The sequence below is a fragment of the Pelodiscus sinensis genome, chromosome 25 (genome assembly GCF_052426305.1).
Source record: "Pelodiscus sinensis isolate ZL-2025 chromosome 25, ASM5242630v1, whole genome shotgun sequence".
Classification (NCBI taxonomy): Eukaryota; Metazoa; Chordata; order Testudines; family Trionychidae; genus Pelodiscus; species Pelodiscus sinensis.
In genome coordinates, this window is record NC_143076.1 from 2,852,592 (window position 1) to 2,869,214 (window position 16,623).

At 45.7% G+C, this 16,623-nt stretch overlaps 1 protein-coding gene across 3 annotated transcripts in view; it reads left to right on the top strand.

The window, feature by feature from the left end:
• STT3A (STT3 oligosaccharyltransferase complex catalytic subunit A) overlaps positions 1–16,623 on the top strand; it is a 45,987-nt gene that overhangs the window by 10,670 nt on the left and 18,694 nt on the right. For all 3 annotated transcript variants that reach the window (XM_006116691.5, XM_075909257.2, XM_075909258.2), the window contains 6 exons: positions 692–837; positions 2,552–2,642; positions 4,345–4,451; positions 7,490–7,654; positions 10,786–10,966; positions 11,705–11,860. In XM_006116691.5, coding sequence (XP_006116753.1) covers positions 692–837; positions 2,552–2,642; positions 4,345–4,451; positions 7,490–7,654; positions 10,786–10,966; positions 11,705–11,860 — 846 coding nt within the window. The remainder of the gene's footprint in view (positions 1–691; positions 838–2,551; positions 2,643–4,344; positions 4,452–7,489; positions 7,655–10,785; positions 10,967–11,704; positions 11,861–16,623) is intronic.

Genomic DNA, 16,623 nt, shown 5'->3' on the forward strand with positions numbered 1-16,623 from the left:
CAATCAAAAAAATGTGAACACATATAAAATTAACAAATCAGATTTTAGAGCAGAGGGAAGGTGTGTGTGGGAGGTTAGTGTCTATGAGATAATGATATTAGGGGTGATAGCTTCCCCAATTATCTTTGTAATGTGTAAGGTAGTTTACGAATGGGCCTTAACAAAGATGCTAACTACCTTACACATTACAAAAATAGCTTCTCCAATTATCACCCCTAATATCATTATCTCATAGACACTGACCTCCCCCTCCCTCCCCCCCCCCACACCTCCCCTCTGCTCTAAAATCTGATTTCTCAATTTTGTGTTCACATTTTTTTGATTGTATCCCTTTGGTATATATGGTCATGGCAATTTTCTTCCACAATTTGATCTGAAGAAGAGGGTCTGTCGCACGAAAGCTCATCACCTAATAAACCATCTTGTTAGTTTTTAAAGTGCTGCATAGTCTGGTCTTGCTAAAACAAAAGACAGGACTAACATGGCTACATCTCTATTACTATTCTATAGGTATTCATAACAAACTTAATGAACTAGTTTAGATACATTAGTTTTACAGTGTCCCTCTAAGTTCTCTTTACAGCAAGGTCATCCCTTAACTTAAACAGCGTCCTCAGGTACTTTCTGTTCTAAATGAAGTACAGCAAATTACTGTATTGCTAGTGGTAACAGGATTGTCTCTGTCATTCAGGTTTAATGATCACGTCAGCAGCAATTTACCATATTCTGCACTTCTTCCACATTACCATTGATATCCGAAATGTCTGTGTGTTCCTGGCTCCTCTCTTCTCTTCTTTTACCACCATAGTAACTTATCACCTCACCAAAGAACTCAAGGTAAAGAGCAGATCTGTGCATACCTGCTGAATTGTGTAGCTTTCAGTAGAGAGCATGAGATTTGTCGTCTTGTGTACCTGTCAGTCAAAGCAGAAGTATTGATAATTGCAGGGGGAGCTGCGATTGTGATCCTTAATATTTCTATTGCTTTGACTATTGATTTATTTGCTGTTTGTAGCCAGATCAGTTTATTCATCTGGCCTTTAACATTTATGAGGCCTGTATATTATTGGCAAGGCTTTTTATTGGCTTCTACCCAGTAGGTTATTTTCTGTGCTCTATTTCACTCTGTGTTGGCACTGACTGACTTTGATGGGAAGGCTAGCAGGATAGCAACTATACTTGGTTTTTATAGATTAAGAGGAAATAGCAGCACTCTCCTTCTGTTATGTTTAGGGTCCGTTGCTTTGTGAGTGCTACAAATTAGGGATGGTGTCAAGCTCCTCCCGGCATTTCAAAGCGGCAGCACCACGTGGAGCCCAGGATCAGCTGGGAACTCCCTAGGGCTGTTCCTACACTTCAAAGGCAGAATCGCCCTACCTGCTAATCAAATAGTCGATATTTAACATCCTTAGTAGGAGGTGTTGAGCCTAAATGTGTTGCCTCAGCTTGACACACAGGCAGCTCTGTGAGCTGATAAAGGATCTTTACTTAGTTGGGACATCTGGGCCAGAGTTTATCTTGTGCCTGGTGGAATTTTCTGCTGCCTGGAGATTTCTTTTGAATGATGCACAAGGCTTGTACTTGTTCAACAATTTGTGCTCAGAGACATTTTCCTGTCACATTCACGTCCACTTACGGTTCTGTCCCAAGTGCATAACTTTTATTTTTTCATTGGCACTACTTGGAACAAAGTCTTTCATATTTGCTTAATTCTCCCCGCTGGCTTTTAAAAATATGTTTGAGTTGAAGAGGATGATCTTGGCATTGGAGCTTGGGCTACTGCCCAGAGATCCTTCCTAATTCAGTCTCCTGTGTTCTTATTGACCACATCAGTCAGTCCAACTGGGAGTTTCAGCCTCACTGTCAAATTTTGTAGTCAGTAGTGAAGGTAGCTTCAGGAATCAGTTTAGATACAGTGCAGTGAGTTCCTTCTGCCAGCTTTCTGCAGTAATCAGGTTAGACTCTCTGATCTGTATTTCAGTCTCTGCACTGATCGTTCTAGCAGAGGAGAGCAACATTTATGGGCCTCCAAAGGGATCCTCGTCCAGCTCTCCTTGACTGAAGGAAGGCTGTGACACAGGAGCCGGAGAGAGAGGGGTGTAGGGATTTTTTTTATGGCCCTTGCAACTGAGAGAATTTATTATTTAAGTCAATAAGGCCTGGTCTATACTAAACTAGGCAGGTCGTTTTAAGGTACGCCATCCATTGTGCAAAATGCACAGCTGGAATCAACTTACCTTAAGTCGAGCTGTGGCGGAGTCTACATGTCAGGAGGCTGACGGGAGCATATGCTCCTATCAGCTTTCCTTATTCTTTGCAGATTGAGGAGTGCCAGATGCTGGCAGGTGTGGTCCCTCAGTATTTGATTGGAGGTCCCATCAAATTCAACGCTAAAAGATCGACCTCCAGAAGGTCGATCTTCTCCATATTGTAGACATGCCCTAAGCGGGTACTCTGCCTTTTGATACGTTTGCCTTTGCCAGCAGAGCATGTAAATCTCTTTAAAGACTGAAGTTGAATCTCTTTCCCTCTGACCATATATGGTTCCCAGGATGCAGGGGCAGGTCTCCTGGCTGCTGCCATGATCGCTGTGGTGCCTGGTTACATCTCTCGTTCTGTGGCTGGCTCCTATGACAATGAAGGTAAGATCGGTGGGGCTCCAAAATAAAAGGTAACCCCCAAAAGAGCCAATAAACAGGACTATGTAGCACTTTAAAGACTAACAAGATGGTTTATTAGATGATGAGCTTTCGTGGGCCAGACCCACTTCCTCAGATCAAATAGTGGAAGAAAATTGTCACAACCATATATACCAAAGGATACAATTTAAAAAAAAATGAATACACATAAAAAGGACAACTCAAATTTCAGAACAGAAGGGGGTTTGTAGCTTCCCCAATTATCACCTCTGATATCATTAGCTTACAGACATTTACCTCCCCCTCCACCTCCCCATTCCTCCTCCTGTTCTGAAATTTGATTTGTCCTTTTCATGTGTGTTCATTTTTTTTTAATTGTATCCTTTGGTATATATGGTTGTGACAATTTTCTTCCACTATTTGATCTGAGGAAGTGGGTCTGGCCCACGAAAGCTCATCACCTAATAAACCATCTTGTTAGTCTTTAAAGTGCTACATAGTCCTGTATTTTGTTTCAGCTACACCAGACTAACACGGCTACATTTCTATCACTAAAAGAGCCAATGTATTCTGAAAACCAAGTATAAAAATAAGTGTTTGATTCCTCTGCATTTGCTCCTAGAGCGATGCAAGCAGATGATTCCCAATCAATAATGATCTACAGACAAAACCTGCAGTGCGATGAGATTTGGCTTTTCTCTTGCACATTAAGCATGTTTTGCCTGTCTAGTTGATTATGTTGATCTCTCAGGATGGAAAATATTTGTTTCTCTCTTGTACAAAATGAGCAGGCGCTAATTAATAGTAATATAGGAATATGCTCTAATAGTAATATCGTCAATTCCAAAACAAGTGGTTCTACCAATTCCATAAACTCTTGTAGGCATCAAAACTCTTTCTGTCCTGTACCACCTGAAAGTAGCAATAGTTTTGTAACTGAGACAGAGACAAGTTTGCTCTTGATACCTAAAATAGAATAGAATCCAGGTGGCTCTTTTATAACTATATTGATATTACGTGGGTGACCAAGAATCAACTTGTTAGTAGGTGTGACTTAGAAAGGCCTCAGAAGCAAATGTGTAGAGTAAGAAAGGACCGCTTTTTCATGCATTGTATTTTTACCTTTTTAAAGCCTTTAATGGCGCTTTCAATTTTAATTTAATTTAAATTTACATAAGGGATAAATGTTTCTTTCAAGAGCCCAAAGCAACATACATGTTAAGACAGTAATTCTGTAGAGCTCTACTCCTTGTGAAAAGGATTTCTGGGGTTCCCTCTGTGACAGATGCACAATGTATACATTCACCTTGTGGTACATTGAAATCTAGGAAGGTGCTGTCACTACAGAAGTGGTTCCCAAAGCAGTGGGGTTGTCATGATCTGGACTGCATGTTCCGTGCTCTAATCACATAGCTGAACTTTAGGGAAGGCTGTTTTGTCATAAGGCTGTAACTTTCACAGCGGATTACATTACAACAAGGTGAGCCTAGGGTCAGGCTTATTAAGGTTTTTAGGTGCCTAAAGGTGCAGATGGATGTCTAGTGAGATTTACAAAAGTGCCTAAGTAAGTTAGGCATCTAATCCCCATTGACTTAAAGGGTTTGTCATTATTTGCCATGGAGAGGTGGTCCTGGGCACTTTAGGGTAGATGTTTATTTTTGTGTCAGTAGTATTTCCATGTATTCCTGTACATTATTTTGCTCAGGTATTGCAATATTCTGTATGTTGCTAACTTACTACATGTGGATCAAAGCAGTGAAGACTGGCTCCATCTACTGGGCAGCCATGTGTGCCCTTGCCTACTTCTACATGGTAAGTTCTGTTTCTGCTCACAATCACTTCACTTCAGATGAGCCTGTTGATCAGAAGTAACCAAAATACAGCCTAGATGTCAAATGTGGCCTATAGTTATCTTTGTGTCCGTGTTAAGCGGGTGTGAATGTTTAACTGATTAACCAGTGGGGGCTAGAGCAGCTCCTTGCCTGCCACAGGCAGGGGGATGTTCCAGCCCCACAGGATGGGTTGTGATGGCATCCCAGCAGGAACAGTCTCTATCTGCAGTGGGCCCAGATGCCCTTCAAGCAGGAGCTGCTCCATCCAGGACTCAGCAGCCCCCACCTCAGATGAGGTGGGCTACTCAAGCTCTCCTGCCCACCTCTCCCTTTGAGTTAACTGGTTTAAATGATAGTAGGGTGCCCCCTGCTCACTACGCTTGCCGACCCCCCTCTTACGGTGAGTAGGCAATCCCGCTCTCTCTCCCCACCCCCTCCTCCCCCAACCGGGAGGATCAGGCTACAGCTGTGCCAATCCAGACCTGTTTCCCCACCCACCTGAGCCTTTTCTTCCCCCAGCTATCACCCTGCCATGGCCTAAGCCTAACCCCCATTCTCCTGGCCAAGGCCATGCCAGGCCTGGCCCTCTTTCCCCCTCCCCCCCCGCCCCCCCCGGCCTCTTGGGGTTGGGCTGGGCCAAAACTGTGGTGTGGCCTAGCCAGAATCGGCCCTCCATGCCCAGCCGTGGGCTGTGGTGGGCACTATGAGGCCTCACCAGGCTCTGTACTCCTCCCCCAGCCACAACAGCTCCCTTCCTCCCCCCAGCATTGGGGAGGGGAAGGGCTGCTTTGCTCCCAGTGCTGCATGGTTTCCACACTCACTCCACTCCCGAGGACCATGAGTGGGGTGTGTGGCTTCTGCTCCCCCCCCCTCCCCACCACCCAAAAATCGCGGAGTGAAGGAGCTGTGTGCTTTGCAGCCCCCGCACTTCCCCTGTCTAACACTGGGAGGGGAGGGGCTGTGTGGCTCACAGCTTCAACCTCCTCCCCAATACTGGGTGGGGAGGGGCCGCTTGCCAGGCCCTGCTCTCCGCCCCGCGCACCAGAGAAGGGGGAGAAGGGAGACACAGCCAAGGAGGGAGGAGTCAGGTAGGGTGCAGAGTGATGACCTGTCATTCCACTGAAAAAACTTTTTATATAGAGAGAGATGTTTAATCACTTAACCAATTAAATGGGATTTTATGTCCCTACTTCCCAGCATGCAGTCTTCCATCCTGTCTTCCATGGTAATTCCTATATGCAGGAACTATTCTGTATGTGACACACATGGGTACTGAATTGATGGTGGCTGTATTCTGTTTTAATGTATTTAAAAAAACTTTAAAAACAAGTTATCCTATAGCACCTTAGAGACTAACAAAAGACATATAGTACCATGAGCTTTTGTGGACACAATCTGCTTTGTCTAGTTCCTTTTTGGTTGTTAATGGGGCCTATTGTAATGAGCCCTTGGAGAGACACTCTCCTGATTGAGCTTCATTATCCATTGAGTCTTTTTATTACAAGAGGCAATGTTGCAGCATTCATGTGTCTGAGGGCAGGTCTACACTATGGGGAAAGGTTGGCTTATGGTATGCAATTCCAGCTACGTAAATGACGTAGCTGGAGTCGACATACCTTAAGCCAAGCTGGAGCACGGACCTCACTGCAGGAGGCCAATGGGAGAGAGGCTCACATCAACTTCCCTTACTCCTTGTGACAGTGACGATTACTGGCATCACTGAGGCATCCTTATTGTTCATTGTAGCAGGTCCCCAGTGGACCTGCTAAATTGAACGCAGAAAGATCGACCAACATCAATCTTCCCAGTAATGTAGACATGTCCGGATGACTAGGAGAAAAGGTGTATTTCAACATGTTAGCTGATCAAAGTAAAGCCTAGGGTTTCCTTTGACAGACTGACATGTTAAAACTGCAACTTGCCTTACCTACACAAGGATTTTAACGTGTGGATCTGATCAAAGCAAATAATAAACAGACCTACCTAGCTTTTTGTCTGCTGTTCCAGAATTCTAGAGCAGCCTAGCTGAGAAACTCTTATTAGCAACTCTAGCATAAAAAGTTTGAGGCTCAACCCCCCCCCCCCCCCAATTTCATTTTGGAGCCAGAATGGCATGTTTTTCCCCCTCCCATGGAACATTCATCCTGGTCTGTTGAAATGAAATGAGGGGCAAAGCTTTCTCTCCTTGTTTTCCCTTGTAATGGGTTTCAGTAATCTAAGCTTGCCTGGATGTTGTCATTTAAGACCAAGTAGTCCACTAGATATTCTTAGATGCTCTTTTCCTACACTTGGTTTTTATTTGGCTGTTTTGAATGGAACCAAATAGTATGCTTTTATGAATCCTATGCCAGATTAACTTGTAATGATTCCCAGTGTTACGTGCAATATGTTTGTCCATGGTAGTAGCATCAGAGAGTCTGGGTATGTATTAGTGCAAGATCTGGGGTAAGCAATCCTGGAATTTTTCCATGTCACTACAAAGAGCATTAGATTTGTCCTTGTTTGGTGCATTTTCCTGTCAGATCATAGCTGGAGAGCTCATGTAACCTAGTTGAAAAAAGGCAGATTTTTTTTTAAAAGAAAGTAATTTATTAAAAAAGAAAGGTGTTAGGAATGGGGCAGCTCCATGACCTTCATGTATTCTGTTCCCTCTATTGTGATGCACTAAATGTACAAACAGTAAGATTTGCCCAAACCTTTTGAGAGAAACAGTGAACTGTCAGAAAACCAAAAGAAGGACATTGGCTTCAAACAATGTTGAGTTAATCTATTTATGAACAGTGTTAATTCTGAAGCATATTTTGAATTGATAACCATTAAAAAACCACTGGAATGTGATCAAGTCCAATGTGTGTGCCTTTGTTTTCTGTTTCTGCTAGCAAAACCCAGTTTTCACTTGGGGGTTCTGGAAATGGTCTGTAGAATATTTTTTTGGAAATTGTCTATAGAATATTAACCTCTTTTTCATTGACACAGTGCAAGTTGTTCTGAGCACATAATTGTTCTCTTCTTACCCAGGTCTCTTCATGGGGTGGCTATGTGTTTCTGATTAATCTGATCCCCCTGCATGTCCTTGTGCTGATGCTGACAGGACGCTTCTCCCACAGGATCTATGTGGCCTATTGCACAGTGTACTGCTTAGGAACCATCTTGTCTATGCAGATTTCCTTCGTTGGCTTCCAGGTAAGGGAATCAGATGAAGCAATGGAACGCAGTATTCTCTAGCAGTTAGAGTAGGGAAGCCATAGGTAGGGATGTAAATGCCCTTAAGGAGTGAGGCTTACTGGTTCTGGTTACCCAGTAGAAACTGGAGCAGTTCCTTGTCTACCCTGAGTGTGGTCTGCTCCTGCCCCTGTCTGTGGCAGATCCAGCTTAGGCCCCTCTCCACAGGCAGAGACTATTCTATTTTGGGGTTAGTTACATTTTTCAAATGTAAATTTTTACATCCCTAGCTACAGGTTGACATTTGAGTCCTTCTTCTGACTGTGCCATTAACTTGCTGTGTGAGTATAAGGGAGAAATTATGCCTCACAGTCACTTAGTTTCTTCATCTGTACTAAGCCTAAACTTCCTCCCAGAAGTGTGCAGGGCTTCATGAACTTTGGTAAAGTACTTTGCACTGTTCCTCAGAGGGCTGTAGACTGTTAACAGTGCTAGATATCAGAAGGGTAGCCGTGTTAGTCTGGATCTGCAAAAGCGACAAGGAGTCCTGTGGCACCTTATAGACTAGCAGATGTATTGGAGCATAAGCTTTCGTGGGCAAAGACCCACTTCGTCAGATGCATGTAGTGGAAATTTCCAGAGGCAGGTATAAATATGCAGGCCAGAATAAGGCTAGAGCCCCAGCATCAACTTACCACTCTCTTGGTCAAGACTGGGCAAAATACAGCCCAGGGGCTGGATCTGGCCCATCAAGACACTGGATTTGGCCCACTGACCACCCTGCCGCTGTTTAAAACACAGTCTGCTCTTCAGGGAGGAGAAGGCTTCCTGTGATCTCCCTGCCCCAGTCCAATCCTTCAGCTCCTATTGGCCAGAAACAACTGGTCAATAAGAACTGACCTCAGCCAAACTCACAGTTCCTATGGGTTGGAAACAGCCAGCCAATTGGAACTGAGAGATTGGCCTGAGAGACTGGGGCAGCGTTAAGCCTCTTTCCCCCATCCAGAGTTGAGAGCCATGTGGAGGGAGCAGCCTGTATTTTCAAGCGGGCTGGGGCTGCAACAGGCAGGGAGGCCCAGATTACCATCCAAACCCTCTGCACCCCCTGCCCTAGGTGACAACTCCCTCCCAGATCCTGTACCCCTCCTACACCTGTCCCCCAGGTCGGAATCCTCTCCTGCACCCACACCCCCTCCCTGACCCTACACCCCAATCCCCTGACCTAGGTCACAACCCCACTCCACCCAAACACCGTCTCCTGCACTCCAGTCCCTTACCCTGAGCACCCTTCTGCACCCAACCTAGACTCTGTACCCTCTCCACAGGAAAGTGCAGCTCTTGACCATTTACCAAAATCTTGGAGTGGCCCCCCCACCAAAAATTATTGCCCATCCCTGCTCTTGGTGGAGCGGTTGCCCATAGTGGTCACTCTGCAGTATTTCATTCCTCCAAACAGCAGCTCCCTCCCTTTCCATGTTCTAGAACAGTGGTTCCCAACCTTTTTTATACTGCAGACCAGTAAACCCATTCATAAACTTTTGGTGGACCGGTAACATTTTATTTGCATACTCATTATGCAAATAAATGTTACCGGTCTACCAAAATGTTCAGCCCCCAGAGCTGCTGCAAACCACTGGCTTCTACTCTGCGCCAGCCCACCCATTCCAAACGTCTCAGTGCCAGCCCCCTACCCCTTAGAGCCCCCTACCACCAGACCCCCTCCAGTGCCAGCCTGCTGTTTCCAGAGCTCCTGTGCACCCAACCCCCCCAGAGTCAGCCCCAGTCCTCAATATTAGCCCTAGAGCCCCCCAGTGCCAACCCTGTCCCCATAGCCCCCCCACTACTAGCCCCGCCCGCATAGCTCCCCCGTGCCAGCTCCCCACCCAGACACCCCAGTGTCAGCCCTCTGCCTCTTGGAGCCCCCCCAGCACTAGCCTCGCCCTCTCACCCAACCCAGTGCTGCCTCTCAGCCACCTCCTGAGTGCTGCTGCTCAGGTCACGGCTGCTCTAAGGCTCAGCCCTCTTCCGCAGCCGGGAGGAGACCCCGTGCCTGCCTGGCCCTTTTTGGCTGAGAGGCAAGGCAGGACACACCTCTCCCAACAGGAGAGGAGGAGAGGTGCTGGCGTCAGGAGGAGAGGTGCTGGGTGGTATATCCTAGTCCCAGCCACCAGAGCCACCGTGGCCAGCAGCCAGCGTTCCGTGGCCTGGTGCCTGTCTGTGGACTGGCAGTTAGGAACTGCTGTTCTAGAATACAGTCCCATTCACGGCACTTTCTGCTTTCCTGGCAAAACCAATCCCTGACCTTGCTTTAAGTTAGAAGAGGAAACTGCCTGCTAAATTTAGTGGCCCTAGCTCATAATTATTTTGGAGGAGTTCTTGAAGTTCACTGAGACCTGCCTGCAGACACACAGACAGATGCGCTCTGTATCTATATAGATATATTTTATAGATAATGATCCAACTGGATCTAGCGATAGTTACATGGCCTTTTGGGCTTCTGCTTGAGACTTGGGAGACTTAAACTGAGCAACTGCAATATGCTAAACAATATGGCTATGGGAGACAATGGGAGTCCTGATCATCTCTGTCCCTTTTTCCAGGTTACTCTCTCCCCAAAAGCTTATTAAAACAAAGATGCTGACCTGAACTTCCCTTACTGATACCACAGGGCACGTCTAAACTACATTCCGCTTCCGAAAGAGGAATGTAAATGAGCCTGATCAAAAATGCAAAAGAAGCGCGGATTTACAAATCTCATGCTTCATTAGACTCTGGTTTCTTCTTCAAAAAAGCACTCACGTGATTATGCAAATGAAGCATGAGATTTGTAAATCCGCACTTCATTTGCATTTTCAATCAAGCTCATTTACATTCCTCTTTCGGAAGAGGAATGTAGTTTAGACGTGCCCTGTGGTATCAGTAAGGGAAGTTCAGGTCAGCATCTTTGTTTTAATAAGCTTTTGGGGAGAGAGTAACCTGGAAAAAGGGACAGAGATGATCAGGACTCCCATTGTTGTGCCTGGATTTAATTTTCCTTGTGGCTTCTTAAGAGCTTTAATTTGGGAAAGAAAGTGACTCCTGGCTGTGTCTGCAGAGATGTTTCTGCTATAGTTATTCTCCTCTGCATCCAATCCTGCTCTCTTTCCTTGCAGCCTGTCTTGTCATCTGAGCACATGGCTGCTTTGGGGGTCTTTGGTCTATGTCAGATCCATGCCTTTGTGGACTACCTGCGCAGCAAGCTGAACCCCCAGCAATTTGAAATTCTCTTCAGGAGTGTGATCTCACTAGTTGGATTTGTCCTTCTCACGATAGGAGCCGTGCTGATGCTGACAGGTAGATTGATCTATGTGACAAAAGCTGTGCTCGTGGTGATGGAATGCATGAATTTCCTGTTTCACTTCCCTGTTACCTTGGCCTATGGTTCATTATAATTCATTCCTTTAATGAAACAGGAAAGAGCCCTTTGCTGAGTAATTGTACTAGTTCTTGTACCAAAAACTGCATGCAAACTATAATTCTAGCTCCTTCTTTCTCAAATCTGTCCCCCTGTGTATGTGTTCAGAAATCTAATCTTCCTAATGTTGTTCAATAAAGCATGTTTTTAGTATTTTGTTGGCCCAGCAGAGCCAGCACAGCTCTGGGAGCTGGAGCTGCAGTATATTCTGGTTCATGCATCATCAACAGAACAGTTGGCTAATCTCCAAGTGGGAGAATGTGTATTGTTGGTGATAGTCAGAAAAATCTCTTGGATCCCAGACTGAGTCTGGTGAGCTTACATATTACACAGCCGCTGCTTAACTTGGAATCTGAACAGACTTGATCTGGAGTCAAGGAGAGACTGTTAAAAATGGAGCTCCATGTGGAGTGCCTTTCAGAGGAGAGCTGCATTTTTAAAGCTATTTTAAAACCCGGTAATTCTGAGTATCATAAATTCAGTGTATTAATAGTTTCACATGATCAGTATTTGAGAGAGAAATTACAGCTCTACATATTTGTCCTCTGTACAACTTTCTGGTGTAAATTGTCCCAGAAGTCCAGTGCATTAATGTGGATTTCTCCCTTCTCTACTAGGGAAAATCTCTCCTTGGACTGGCCGTTTCTACTCTCTGCTGGATCCTTCCTATGCAAAGAATAACATTCCCATCATTGCTTCAGTCTCTGAACACCAGCCTACCACTTGGTCTTCCTATTATTTCGATCTGCAGCTCCTTGTTTTCATGTTTCCAGGTGAGTTAGTGCATTTACTTATGCGCGCAAACCAATTATCTTCATATAAAGGATATATTGTCTCAGAAATCCTAAAGACAAGCCCCTGCCCACCTCCATTGGGTAAAACCTTCCCAAGAGTGGAGTAGCTTTATACCAAAAGTCAAAAACCTTGACTGACAGAAGATCAGTGGGAACTTGCATTGCATTGTACATTCCATTAGGTTTACACATTTTAGGGCTATTTAAAAGCTTCAGCTGGTACATCATGTGATTAACCCCTACTTAGCATTGTCAGCTATATTGTTCATGTTACATCCACTCTGAAACCTGCACTTGAACTTCTAGGTACATTTCAGAGTGGTGATCTTATTGGTTTCAACTACCAAGAAAGAGCGTTGTTTAGCAGACAGAACATTGGAATGGAGGAGTCAGTACTTGTGGGTTCTGTTGCTATCTCTGCCACTATGTGACCCTGAGCAATTCATTCCCATCTCTGTCAAATGAGATGATAACACTTAACAGTCTTGTAAAATGCTTTGAGATCTGTGGATGGAAAGCTATATATGCAATAGGTGCTAGGTATTATTACTGCTGAAAAGATGGCCAGTCCCCACTGTAAGCTATTGTCACTTGTAAGGTTACCCCAAAGAATGTTGCTCTCAGTCTTGACTTCGAATCTGAACAGATTTGATCTGATTTAATTGGTGCTAATATTTTGAATTACACCTAGATATGAATAAAGAAACCAGTGTAGTCTGCAGAGCATTGGTTAGTGAGACCATGTCTGCACTACGAGATGAGGTTGAATCTATTACGGTTGATTTCTTGCCACCTGATTTTGAAAAGTTGAAGGTCCATGTCCCCACTACGGGGAAGAACTCAACATACTTCAAAGTAGTGCATCCCCATTACAGAGCTTGCCATTGACGCAGTGTGATGCAGTATGGGTAGCTATCCCACATGCCTACTTTGCATTCTGGCTTATGCTCCCAGTGCATGCTGGGACCAAAACTGTGGTTATGGGTTCATGTCCTCATCGTCCCATAATGCTCTCGTCTACTTGTTGATTTACTGAGATTTTTTTTTGATTGAGAGAGTATTTTTGCTCACTCTTTAGCCCTGGTTGTCCACACAGACGCTATACAGCGCAAGCATGGATCCACATCAAATCATTGTAATGGTGATATCTGCCCTGGTGCGCCTCACGGTGCAGTATTTTGAGAGCATTAGCACAGTCCTCCAGGAGGAGGACAATGAAGAGGAGGAATTTCCTTTTTGGGGTCCTATGCTGGTCAGACAAGCCCTTGCATTGAGCAAAATGGAACCACAGCTGGGATTTGATCTATTGACATAGTGGAATGCCAGGTCTGGTGCCGTGAAACAAGCATGGACTGGTGGGACCACATTGCGATGTGATGCGATGATCAGCAGTCGCAGCAAGACTTCTGAATGCACAAGGCCACTTTCTTGGAACTTTGCAGATGGCTTTCACCTGCCCTGACATGCAAGAATACCAGAATGAGACCCATTCTGACAGTGGAGAAGCATGTGGCAATAGCCCTGTGGAAGCTTGCAACCCCAGACAGCTGTCAGTCTGTTGGGAATCCGTTTTGATGGAGAAATCTACAATGGGGGTGGCTGTTATACAAGTAGCCAAGGCAATGAATACCATTCTGCTCTGTGACTTGGAAACATGGATACTGTAGCGGATGGCTTTGCCACTATGGGGGTCCCTAAATGCGGTGGGATGATAGATGGACCACACCTCTCCATCTTGGCCTCTGACCACCTTGCCAAGCAGTGTGTAAACTGCAAGAAGTACATCTTGATGGTGCTGCATGTGCTGGTGGATCACAAGGACCCTTTCACTGATGTCAGTGTGGGATGATCGGGAAAGGTGCATGTTGCACGCATCTTTAGGAACTCTTCAGAAAAATGCATGCTGGAACTTTATTCCTGGACTGAAAAATCAGAATCCGAGATTCCTGCCCATAGTGATCCTTGGCAACCCAGCCTACCTCTTGCTCCCCTGGCTCATGAAGTCATACATGAGCAGCCTGGACCCCCATAAGGAGGGGGTCAACTACAGGCTGAGAAAGTGCAGAATTGTGGTTGAATGTGCTTTTAGGCATTAAAGGGAAAGTTTAGGAGTGTCCTGACTAAGTTGGACCTCGGCGAACACATTCCCTTTGTGTTGGCAGCCTGTTATGTGCTCCATAATATTTGTGAGAGCAAGAGGGAAACTTATCTGGCAAGGTTGAGGACTGAGGTAGAACTCCTAGCCAAATATTTTGAGCAGACAAATACCAGGGTGATAAAGAGAGCACAGCATGGAGGAGCACAAATCAGAGAGGCTTTGAATGGCCTGTTTTGAGAGACAGTGAATGCAGGGGCCCCTCGTTGTTTGCCCATAATCCTGCACACCTCCCCTGCAGTACAAGCAATAAAGAGACTGTTGTTCGGAGATCATGCATTTTTATGTAGGAAAAACAGTAGGGAAAGAGAGAAAGTCTGGGAGGTTCTCAGAAATGCATGAACAGCCTTTTGCCTACTGAGATCCTGGAGGCTGAGTATGAGGCTGCCCTTGAGCTGCCCCCTCCCCTCTACCCCATGTCCTGGGGCCCCTGAGGGTGGAGGCCATGGAACTAGGAGAGGAGGGAAAGTAATTTTATTTGGGTTGGAGGGGGTCCTGAGAGGGGTTCTTTTCCAGGCTAGCTGCCAGGCATTCCATCACTGCCAAGATTGCTCTTGGTGCCTTGCTTGCACATTCCTGCAGGCTTTTCTGGCCTACCTCTCCACCACCCCGTCCTGCCTCTCTGCCTGCATCTCCTGCAGGAGCATGTTCCTTCATTCCATTTGCTCCTTAAATATATCATCCCTTGTCTGTTTTCACCTGCAGCTATGCGCCAGGTATAGCTGCAGAGCTGGGGGAGTATGCAGTGAGCTAACTACTGTTCCCACTAATGAAAAGTTTACAAGGGCACAAATTAGATATGTTGTGTTAAACCTACCCATAATCTGTTAACATACAGAGAAACTCTCTGTAAAGACAATAGAGATGTGTTCTGTGCAAGGCAAAAGTTTTGCTTTAAATAGGTAACTGTCCAGCAAGTATGCAGAGTTCTCAGGGGAATATCTGAACTCACAGTTCAGAGGCAGGCAGATATGGTAAGGGGCCTGCCAGGGCATGTTTCTGCAGTTGGAAGATGTGGTCTGGTCATGCCAGTGGGACAGGGCCAGCTTCCCTGTGTCTAGCACACATGGCTTCCCGGCACAATGCTTCTTTGCCATCCCGCGGAAGTCTGTGGCTGGGAGATGGGAAATAGGGTCCAGTCATGCCGGCAGGGAAGCCTACAGCTGGGAGGGAGAGTGGGGGTGCCAGAGGCTGGAGCCTTGATAGCAGCAGAGGCAGCAGCTAATAGCTTCCCCTCCTCCTTCATCCAGGTTGCAAGGTGAGATATCAGTCTTCTCCAAATCATGCAGAGTGACAAGGAGCAGATGATGACTGAACGTGGCCACAAACCTAGGCCTTTTGCTGCAGTGCTTTGTGATTCAGTGACACTTACTGCTGGCTTGGTGTGGAAAGGTGTCTGTCTGTGGAGGATGAAATAAGGCTGACCTCCCCAGAAAATTTGAAAAGGATCAAAGAAGTCCTGTCTGAGAGCTTCATGGAGATGTGCAGAGAGGATTCCCAATCCATTTCCAGACACATGAACATGCTCTGCTGGGTTCCTCACACTATGTAGGCACAGTGCACGCCACATATCACACCCAATTGCCTTAACCTGCTTGTAGTAAGAAAAAAATTGTGAACTTACAAGAAGAGCCCTCCCGGGATCAGTGCTCAGCTGGGAGACATACTGGGAGGAGGAGTCTGGCTCCCATATGATAAAGTTTTTGGCTCTCGCCAATTGCTGTCTGGCCATTCTCCTTGTCCTCACACTCCTTTTCCACTCCCCATGCCCCTTCTGCCACCACTCTGTCCTTCACAATGCCCGGAGTGTCTTGGCCAGACTCCACCATCAGGCTTGGGCTGTTGGTTCACCCCTCGCTAGGATCACATGCAGCTGTTTGTAGAAATGGCATGTGTGCAGTTATGCACCACACTGTTCATTTGCCTCCTTTGCTTTGTGGTAGGACCGTCTCAGCTCCCTTATTTTAACTCTGCATTGCTGTGTGTACCTGATATATCCTTTCTCCTCCATTGCCTTTTGAGATCTTTGCATAGATATTGGCATTTCTTTTGCTGGTTTGGAGCTTGGAGACCATGGATTCTTCTCCCCATGCCTCTAGGAACTGGAGCTTATGGGACTTGAAATATTGGAAGTCATGACCACGTATTGCTCAGGTGTGCTGCTTGCTCTTTGGTATGCTCACAACACTGGCCACACAGGAAATTAAATTCAGATTTTTCCAGAGCTATTTCTGTTACCTGGAGAGCAGTAGAGGCTCAAGTTCCGGTTAGAGCAGGGCACTGTGAGATGCTTGACTTTTGCCAATTCTGCATCTACACTACCATGAACTTGATCAGGCAAGGTTGGGAATAGTGTTACTCCTCATGAAATCAGGAGTACCTGACATTGACTTAAGCAGCACTTCAGGTTGACCAGACATGCTTGGTATTGTGGACATGTCTAGAAAATTTACCTGTTTTTGTGTGGCTAAATTTAGTCTAAATAGCTAATGTAGACCAGGATACTACAGCCTAATATGCTTCATACACAGAAACTCACTAAATCAACTGAAATATTCACTACTGTGCCAATGAAATGCCCTGCCCA